The sequence below is a fragment of the Dendroctonus ponderosae genome, unplaced genomic scaffold (assembly GCF_020466585.1).
Source record: "Dendroctonus ponderosae isolate FM_Combo_2020 unplaced genomic scaffold, Dpon_F_20191213v2 Dpon_F_20191213_6, whole genome shotgun sequence".
Taxonomy (NCBI): Eukaryota; Metazoa; Arthropoda; class Insecta; order Coleoptera; family Curculionidae; genus Dendroctonus; species Dendroctonus ponderosae.
In genome coordinates this window covers 13,551,038-13,560,876 of record NW_026018814.1, presented here as the reverse complement: position 1 = coordinate 13,560,876, position 9,839 = coordinate 13,551,038, and the positions used below count along the sequence as shown (strand labels likewise).

At 35.3% G+C, this 9,839-nt stretch overlaps 2 protein-coding genes and 1 long non-coding RNA gene across 3 annotated transcripts; 2 read left to right on the top strand and 1 right to left on the bottom strand.

The window, feature by feature from the left end:
* Window positions 1-33: 33 nt before the first annotated feature.
* Window positions 34-5,514, bottom strand: LOC109543832 (ribosome biogenesis protein BMS1 homolog). The gene is made up of 12 exons (XM_019913728.2): window positions 5,328-5,514; window positions 3,875-4,720; window positions 2,989-3,807; window positions 2,638-2,834; window positions 2,380-2,578; window positions 2,069-2,297; window positions 1,793-2,006; window positions 1,578-1,733; window positions 1,238-1,520; window positions 648-823; window positions 425-586; window positions 34-339 (listed from the first exon to the last, which is right to left on the bottom strand). The coding sequence occupies exons 1-12, from the start codon at window positions 5,380-5,382 to the stop codon at window positions 130-132; spliced, it is 3,546 nt and encodes a 1,181-aa protein (XP_019769287.1). The 5' UTR covers window positions 5,383-5,514; the 3' UTR covers window positions 34-129.
* On the top strand, window positions 4,728-5,326 carry LOC125504768. The gene is made up of 2 exons (XR_007281683.1): window positions 4,728-4,923; window positions 5,056-5,326. It is a non-coding gene; the product is annotated as an uncharacterized LOC125504768 (long non-coding RNA).
* Window positions 5,515-5,892: 378 nt separating the features above from the next.
* Window positions 5,893-9,005, top strand: LOC125504767 (proteasome subunit beta type-6-like). The gene is made up of 6 exons (XM_048667216.1): window positions 5,893-6,074; window positions 6,208-6,275; window positions 7,497-7,628; window positions 8,163-8,284; window positions 8,378-8,530; window positions 8,819-9,005. The coding sequence occupies exons 1-6, from the start codon at window positions 6,024-6,026 to the stop codon at window positions 8,944-8,946; spliced, it is 654 nt and encodes a 217-aa protein (XP_048523173.1). The 5' UTR covers window positions 5,893-6,023; the 3' UTR covers window positions 8,947-9,005.
* Window positions 9,006-9,839: the final 834 nt, after the last annotated feature.

Below are 9,839 nucleotides of genomic sequence, written 5' to 3'. Positions count from 1 at the left end.
AAACACTCACTAACTGGGAATATTGTACTTGACTTGCCCTAAAACTATTTATTATCAAGGTTTAATAAATTCACATCAAATGGCTTAATAAATAAAAATGTGTAGTTTTGTATAAATATACATATATTTCTACTTCTCCGCTTTGTTGTTAGCACTTGTTACTGCTTTACTTTTCTTTCGAAAGACTTCCTTTTTTTTCTGCTTTATTTTTTTGTCTTTGGTTGCCTCTGTAGCTTGAATGGATTCTTTGTGTTTTTGTAACCTTTGCTTTGTTTCTTCTGCAAGTTTGGCCTGCTTTTGGTTATAGAGAGTCCGTATCATCTTAATCATGTTTGTAACCTTAAATGCAAAACCATCAGTTTTTAATCATCATAGTAGTAAATATTAAGTTAGCATATCTGAATAGCATTGATATTGGGCGTACCTTCTGTTCACGCGGTTCTTGTATAACCGCGACTCTTTCTAGATGCGTCTTTTTATCTGATGACTTAACACCAAAGTTTAATTTTTCCCTAAATGGCAACGCCTTTTGTAGTTTGCTCGGAATTATTAAAGGCTTAAACGGTGCCAATTCTCTGACCACCGGCTGCAAAATAAAAGTCACACAGTCACAAAGTATAGTTAACTGAAAATGTAGGAAAACATACCGTGTACAAACTGTCTTTATTTGCGGAATATCTGATGTTCTTGTCCCGTTTAATTTCTCCTTTAGTTCGGATGCCGCGCCATTGATTCTTTTGATCAGGGGGTAATAACATTGTAGTGATTGGATTATAGTATTCTTGTACATCTACTTTAAACCAGGTCCGACAGAAAACAATGTCTAAAAGTATATGGATTATCGTATTACCTTGTTCGTAATTATATGATGGTAACATAAGCTGGCCGAATTTAGAAAAACCGTATTTTTCTGACAAGTTTTATAGCAGATGATGCGATTCGATTAAACAACATCCCGAAAGTACTGATAACAATATAATTTTCCAAAAACTTTCTGTTGCGTTTAAATATACATGACTGGCATGTAGTACATGTAAAGTGTAGGTTTAATCAAGCGTGGCATTGTTAAATGAAGTAAAAAGCGTTTGAAATGTACTACTGAATACATTGTACATCCAATGAAGATAAAAGATGGATGTACTTATTCAGTTTCACTTGGATGTCGAAAAATACCTAATATGTTGCACTAGAGCATAGATAGTCTCCATATGAGAACGGAAACAAAAGATATATTTACCACTCAATAAAATTTTATCTTCAAAAGTTGCTCTGAAGCAGCCTTCTGGCTTAGAAACTGCTTTCTTAATTTGTCCACGTATGCCCGATACCGTCTGTATTTTTGCTCCTTCAAATTTAGCCACTTCTAAGGAACTATTGAACATATTCTGTATAAAGGCAGTTTTCTTATATATTTTTAACGGGTGTCCTATAAGCTTTAACTTCTTCATAATTTGAGTAGACTTATCCAATTCTTGAACTGAGCCTGTAGCTGCAATTCTAAATCCTTTCTTCTTCAATATCTTAAATAATGGTAAACATAGTAAGAATTCATTTGTCCACACTTCACAATTCCTTACCTGGGGATCTGATTCGACACTTTGCAATGCCAGAAACCCTGTTCCTTGCGGAGTAATTGGACCCCAAAAATGAGCATTACAAGATATGTGTTCAGGAGTGTATTTGAGATACCTGTACTTCAAATCATCCTCAAGTTTCGAATATAACGGTATTGTCTAAAGAATAGAATGGCACTCATCAATAGCAGTTAAGTTTCTCAGAACAGATAACTTACCTGAAATCTGCGCCATCCCAACGAGATGATCAGTGGGTCGTTTGTTTTCAAAATTTTGCCATACCATCTGTGTTTCCTGATTTTTACATTTACGTATCCAATATTCTCCTCACCCATATTAAGAGATCCAATCACCAAAGGGTAAGTTGGATCAAAGTTTGTGATAAATTCTGCAGGGACACTATCAAATTCTATTCTAACATACATTCCGGGTCTAAAATATTCCAACAGAACGTTTTAAATCAACTTCAAAATATAAACTATCTAAATGTATACCTGAAACCTTCCACTTGAACTCTAACATCATCAGGCATATTTTCAAAAACACTTTTGTTCAGCTGAGCCTGTTTTTCAGCTGTCATTTTCAATTCATCATAATAACTACTCTTATCAGGATTGTCATATTCAGCATCAAATCTTTCCTTAAGTTTTCTTTTCTTTTCGGCTAAGGCTTCCCGATCAGCTTTGTCGTGTTTAGCTATATCGTCATGCTTTCGCTTGACACCTAAGTGAAGAAACATATCATAAAATTGAAGTACTTATTAAAGAGCAATTGATTTAAAAGGAACGCAAAACTAGCAACTGACCGATTTTCGAATTTGCGTTAGTGGTACTATCTGTGTTTGACACATGTTTAACACCAGTTTCCAAGTCTTCAAAATCTCCATACATGTCCGAATCCAAGTCGCTTAAATTATCGGCATCATCAAGCCTTAAAAGCTCATTGGCGTCTTCAGAATCTTTCCATTTCCCAGTTACAAAGCAATTGGCTATCAATCCCTTGTTCTGAAAATACCAAAAACATTTGTTATTTGATCGTGATATTGGGTAAAAATCAGATATACCTCTTCTGTTGTCCAGTCCTTAGTTACAGTGTTCCAGGGAAACATTAGGGAGGACTCTATTAAATTCATATTGTCTTTTCGAGACTGCAACATATGCTGCGTTCTGGACACTTTTTTAAACATTCCTCCAATCTCTTCTTCATCATCATTTCCAACTGTTTCCTCGTTGTCAACGCTGTACTCCTCTTGTACACCAGCTGGAAAATGTAACAACATGCAGTTAACAATAAGCCTTGAAAATATCTGTTCGAACTTACGTTGCAAGAAAAAAACTAGAGAGGCAACGAAAGTCCGATCAGAGTATTCCGACGCATTCTAACAAAAATATTCCTTGACCTAATGACTACGTACCATAAACAAGTTTCATGAGATTTTGATTATTATTATATCGGTCTAAGAAAGCATCTCGTGCTTTTTGAATTCCTTTCATCCATTTATCACTCTGATCTTCGTTTTCCTCATCAGAGCTTGGCGGATCTTCAACGTCGTCTTCGTCGTGTTCTTCTTCCCCAGAAGATGAATCTGAATTCTCACAGGATGCTTCTGAATTAATAATGGAATCCTTCGTCTTTAATTGGCCTAAAACTTCTTTCAGTTTTGACGTAATGCTATCGCACCCCTTTGGTTTTGGAGCCGATTTCACTTCAAATTCATTAATTTGTGGCATTACAGTATTCGCATCTTCATTATCCTCGGATTCGGATTCGCCGACCGACTCGGCTATCATGTCAGCATCACTAGTGTCAAAAATCACTTTTCTCCTAACTCTACCGGAATCTAAAACCTTCTCCTCTCTGAACGATTGACGATGAGAAGTACTTGGCCCTTCATTTTGCATATTCTCGTCAACATCTTCAGCAGTTAGCTTTGTTGATCCAGCGAAAATCTGCATCTCGTGATGTTTCTGTAACTTGAAGTCTGCAGTTTCTTTGCTTTCAATCAAGTTGTTAACAATATTAGATGACTCATTTTCAACTCTTTTCATTTGACTTTGAACATTTTTTGACTCGATATATACAGCATCTTTGTCATACACAATACCACCCACTCCAGAAAACGGGGCGTAAATCATTTTTTCTTTTTCTATCAGTGCGCGCTTTTTTATTTCGTCCGGTAGGGGACATGGATCAGGTAAAAACGCTATATCGTGAATTCGTAAATCACCAAAGCCTAGAAAAAGATTAGAAATTTTGCAATAGTCTAAACCTGAGTTCTGTAGTTAGTAGTTAAGACTTACCAGCAATATGAATAGAATTTTCTTTCATCAACGGCACGCCTCTAACATATCCGTATAAAGAAATAGTTCTATCACACTTAGGATTTTTCCTCACGAGTTCCTGATTTGTCAAGTCTTCATATCTATCCCCTAATATGTAACTGTGGTTTTGCCTCCACAATAATGGTCTGAATTTCATTACGGATATAAATCTGCCCAGATTTTTTATTTCGTTTCGGAGATATTCACCATGTACGATACCTGACAAATAAAACAGCTTAGCCCCAGAATACACTTCGGTCCAGAAGCGATGTTTCAATGTTTTCTTGGTAGTCTTCAGTGTTTTGCTATTCTTTATCATGTCCAAGTGAGTCAGAACGCCCATAATTCGTGGCATGCCATGTACCTGGCATATATTTAGAAATTCAAAAATCTCCATCTCGAAGCCGAAGCTAGCATCACATAGAAGCAATGCCAGATCACATACTTTGGCTAAGTCTATCATAGAATTTATGTCATTATTGCATTCCACAATAGTAATTCTTCGTTTCTTCCCAGTCACGATTGTTACAGGACCTTTTATGTTACCAATCGGTGTTTTAATAAAAGACTTGAGAAGGTTATGAATTAGAGTAGTTTTGCCCACTTTCGGTGGGCCAACAACTGCAATTAAAATCGGTGGCGGCTCTATTGGCGACCTATCAACTAAGGGCACATGCTGTTTCTTGGTATCGATATCTTGCTTCCTACGAAATCGGCGCTCCGCCCTTATTGCCGAGTTAATGGCAAACGCCTTTGGATTTTTTTGCTTATCGGTTAGCTCTTCGACATTTGGATTTTTGCTTTTCTTCTTGTCAGCTTTACGACCTTCAAACGAAACGTTACATAAATATCGATAAAATTATTTCTACATAATATAAATGCAAAGTGAGTGATGGACAAGCGTGTTGAGTAAAATTTGTATGTTCAGGTGTGTGACCAAGCACTTTCCCATTGTATGACCATCATCAGATACTTCGGAAAGGCATATTTGTTCAAAATGAAAGCATATATTGAATTAAATTACGTAGGTGTGTATACAAATTTTATCTAAAAAAAATTTTCGAGTCCATAAAAAAGCGAAATACTGCTTTCCTTGGCCATGTCATGAGAGAGGACATGTACAGATTCCTACAACTAATATTATTATTATTATTATTGAGGCAAGATTGAGGGAAAACGTGGTCCTGGACTTAGACAGTGCTCTTGGTTGAAAAACATACGGGATTGGACAGGCTTATATTTAAACTATCTGCTGAGAAGAGCCCAAGACAGAGACGAATTTGCGGGAATTGTTGCCGATCTTCATTGAATGAAGAAGGCACTTCCAGAAGAATCCCGCTGCGAATCCAGTTAACAGAAATAGTGTCAACATTTTAGTAATAATAAATCGGGGGTAACCGGTGTGACTTTAAAAAATGTGCAGAAAACTTACCCGACTTTCTATCCCTATGGGACTTTTTCTTCTCAGACTCAATATCTTCACCCATTGCTTTAAAATATAAAAACAGTTTTGCTCATAACTCATCAAAGTAACACCACTAGTTGTCTTCATCTATGAACACCACGTTGAGAATTTAAGGTTAGATTGTCGCACAGATCACAGAGGTAATCTCTACTCTGTAATCTGTGGATTGTCGCACCAGGTCGCACTTTTGTTTGTCGGAGGTTAATCCACCGTTGCCAGGTGAATCAATTGATAACTGCAACATTGGGTTACAGCCAGATTTATTCTCAGATTTAAACGTATTGATTAATACACGATCATAATATCATTAAATTTGGTTATTGCAAATATATGTATGTATATAATTATAAAATTTGTTATTGAGCTCGATGGCTCAACCTTATTAAATCAACTTTTCTTCCCTAACAATGATTCCATTCCATCTGCTTCAAATTATTATGGAAAAAATTTAAACAAATATTTCAAAATTCTTAAAATATTTCCACACGAGACGCGCCCTTTATAACCTTCGAACTCTCTCCTGACAATTCAGTGATTTGACTTTGACGTGTTAACCAGTGTTAACCATAAAATACAAATAACATTACAAGCGTTTTCTAAATAAAATATTGCTTGCATTTTCTGACCATTTTATTCTAAGTTCCGGAGAGTTCAAAAACAGCAATGTCTTTGCACGGATCTAATGATTGGATGAATGCTGCTCTTACAACTGGGGTAAAGTAGTAGTAGTATTGTAGAGGGTTCCGATGGGTTCGGCGAGGGGTAAAATGTAACAAATAGTTTCATAAAGACTTTAATTGTAATATTAATTATTCCATGTCATACATAAATATCTATATATTTTCAGACATCTATTATGGCAGCGGAGTTTGAAGGGGGCGTAGTTATTGGGGCCGATTCCAGAACAACTACTGGGTAAGTGTATTTCAATTGCATTACAACATTACATGAATACTGGACAAACATTTCCGAATTATACGATCTTGATATGGTAGTGGTATGTGAAGAAGGACGAAATGTTTTTCACCGAATTTGATGTAGAACTTGCTATGTTTTACACAACAGTGGCAAGAAGTAGGACGCCAAATATTCCAAATTAGAGAATGCTAAGTTTATCAATGCAATGTACCTGCCCGAGATGTCCATTTATCAGCTAAAATATACTTTTTCCTATAATCGTACTCTAACTACATCAAGTACTGCATAAAAATGCTGTGCATCTGATACTTTACAAGATAAGTATTTGGAATATGCAGGGTTACCCGACATTAAGTTGCATATTTTTAAACTGTATATTCTACGACCGAAAATAAGACTACAGTCATAAACAGATTTCGTACCCCAACGCTTTTTCTGGGAGATTCAGCTATTTTTCAGTATGTACTATGCACAAAGAGTAATTTCCTTTGTATGTAAATGTTAGTTAAATAATGTTGTTCACAATGCTGTGTTAGCTAGGTTTTATTTGAATCTACGATCTTTTGAACAGCGTTCAATTTTTTGTTGTAATCTGTTTTATTATAAGTTCTTTCACCGTGTTTGAATTATTAATTAATCATAGTTCACCTAGTTAAATAAATCGAAAACTACGGTACGTTATAGATTGGACATCTAATTGATAACTCATAAATCCGAAGAATGATTTTCTCAAGAGAATAAATGGATGATATTGTTATATGATGGTTGATTGAAAAACCACACATTAATGCGGTTTTTTTCAAAATAAAAACTTTCAATTCCGGCCTTCTTGATTTCTTGAAGTAGTTCTATTAACTTGCTGTTGTAAGTGCTTTCCCTGTATTGTAACAATCGAAAGCTTTGGAGCAACAGTTCCAAGTTTTGTAAAAAGCTGATAACTTTGAAAATTTTAATGTTTTGATGCAATTCAAAAAGGAAATCACTAGATAGAAAATGAAAAAACCGAGATGGTAATATTGTGGTCCTAATTATGTAGATACTTGATACTATAATGCGTGTCTAATGCTAATGCTGTGCAAAGAAAGTTGTTACATAGACTCAATTTAGGGCATAACGTGTAAATTACATGTTTCCAGACAATGTTGGAAAGTTTTATGGGACTGTTCTCGTTTTAAATCCACTACACTGACACGAGTTGAATTTTTTATTTATTTTCAGGGCATATATTGCTAATCGGGTAACTGATAAGTTAACCAAAATAAGTGATTATATTTATTGCTGCCGATCTGGATCAGCTGCTGATACACAGGCGATTGCTGACATCGTATCTTACCAATTATGTTTCCATGGGTAATTATTAACACTTCTTTGTACACAGTATCCAATGAATGTATCGACAAACTTTTACGGTGGCAGAGAACGTCGAAACAAAAATATTATGTTTTATCGCCTAAAATAGTTTTTGAGATTCAGATTGTTGAAATCTGGAAAATTTTTTGTTGTAGCTGGTAGTAAAGTTGCTTTAATTTGTAAATGTTTTTGTCTGGGAGACGAAATATGATTGGGTTTTTTTTGAAGGAAAAGATATGTTTTTTTAGTTACTTCACCAAAACATTACACATATTTTCGAAACGCTTCGTTTTTTCATGCTAAAGGTTGATTAGTTTTTGAGAAATTTACCTCAACTTCGGCGCTTAGGCATTGATATTATTCTTCTTATCGTCTTATTTAACGGAAAAACAAAACAAGACTAATAATTTCTTGATCCTGTATCTCGAGAAGCAAAAATGTTCTCTACCACCCTTGGAAGTTTGTCGATATATTTATGCAACAACACGCTATATGCCAAGTATATATTTCCTGATATTTTCTCATATATAAAAGAATGGAACTTGGTGAAGAACCGCAAGTAGAAGTTGGGGCGAATATCTTCAAGGAATTGTGCTACAATTACCGAGATTCGCTCATGGCTGGCATCCTAGTAGCTGGTTGGGATAAGCAAAAAGGTAACGAACTGGCGCTGTATTGATTGAAGATATCGTCATTTTCCATATTTAGAGTTAAGTACAGACGCATAACTATCACCGATCTATATTTAGGGGGACAAGTGTACTCAATTCCAATAGGAGGTATGTGCGTAAGGCAGCCTGTTTCCATTGGTGGTTCAGGATCCAGCTACGTTTATGGATACGTGGATGCAAACTACAAAAGAAATATGACCAAGGAAGAATGCACCCAGTTTGTACTGAAAAGTAAGTATATCACTGGGATGTATTTTTTTTCAGAAAGACGTTTTTAATCCATTACCGATTGGTGTTCGGGACGCCTTCTCACCGATAGTTTATTTTCCGCCAGTATATCCTATCAAAGTAGTCGGAGTTTAACCCAATACAATTTTCTTGTATCAAGATAGATTCTTGGCGCATTTATGAGCTACCTTCCCATTTTTTGCTGAAGTCAGTACTTTATATCACAATCGCATAAAGTGGGACTTAATTAAAATTAATAGCGAAATATTTTTGATTGATTTTTAATTTTAGCTTTGGCTCTGGCAATGGCTCGCGATGGATCATCAGGAGGTGTGGTGCGTCTAGGAATCATTACTGAGAAAGGAGTTGAGCGAAAGGTTATACTGGGGAATGAATTGCCCAAATTCTTTCAAGAATAATTGGAGAATCTTTGTATAATAAAGATTGCTTCATTTTTTTAATACACTATGTCATCATTTACGTTATTTTATTGCTACCGTCTCGTAGGATATTCAGTCAAGGGATACTTATATATTTCGGAAGGAAATGAGATTTTCGGAGACGCTCTTTTCAGATGAAATAACAGCGACATTATGCGACTTCCGGTTATACCGGAGTTGTCCTAAACTTATTTTAAATGGAACACTGTTTAATGTTTTTTGTGTTCCTCTCTTCATTTCCAATAACATCCATTAAACGTTTTTCTACCCTACTCTATCTCTTTCTGAAAAAAAATAGTTTTTCTCAAAATGTTACCATTAAGGGTGTCGCCTAAAATTAAATCTCTTCAAAGATGAAAGAGTAAAACTCAAAATATCAGTTGCAAAATTAGAAAATATCTAATTTTGCTTTCGTTGTTTGCTACAATAATGTGCTCGATAATGAATTATCGGAAAAGGAAATCTAGATGCAGCAGTTAAAGTTTAAAACTCCAGTTAAAGACACGGACACATGTGGACAGGTCTCCGAAAATACCATTATCCAAATTTGCAGGATTCAAATCTAATCGATAAAAGGTAATCGTATTACTTCCCGAAATATTCTAATGTACGCTGACCGTGAGACACCCTGTATGTTGACCTTAATGATATTATTGTTAACGAGATCAATATCTTCAATATATATATATAATCTTTATTTCCTACAGAAAAAGGCTTTCTACCCAATCGGTAGATTGGGTAGAATTCCCCTATTCCTAACACTCGTATAAATTAATCAGCTATAAAAAAAGTAAAAAAATAAAAATTCTTGGCTTACAAAACAAACATATCTTAGTCCTTAGTTCAGTTGCGTTTGTAGGTGTTCTAGTAAA

Excerpts from the sequence above, each read along its gene's own strand:
- LOC109543832 (XM_019913728.2), bottom strand. The coding sequence starts at position 5,382 with ATGGGTGAAGATATTGAGTCTGAGAAGAAAAAGTCCCATAGGGATAGA. Across the intron at positions 2,835-2,988 it reads TCTCATGAAACTTGTTTATG|CTGGTGTACAAGAGGAGTAC; the intron begins GTACGTAGTCAT and ends TACATTTTCCAG. Across the intron at positions 340-424 it reads AAGAACCGCGTGAACAGAAG|GTTACAAACATGATTAAGAT; the intron begins GTACGCCCAATA and ends TTTGCATTTAAG.
- LOC125504767 (XM_048667216.1), top strand. The coding sequence starts at position 6,024 with ATGTCTTTGCACGGATCTAATGATTGGATGAATGCTGCTCTTACAACT. Across the intron at positions 6,075-6,207 it reads ATGCTGCTCTTACAACTGGG|ACATCTATTATGGCAGCGGA; the intron begins GTAAAGTAGTAG and ends ATATATTTTCAG. Across the intron at positions 6,276-7,496 it reads GATTCCAGAACAACTACTGG|GGCATATATTGCTAATCGGG; the intron begins GTAAGTGTATTT and ends ATTTATTTTCAG.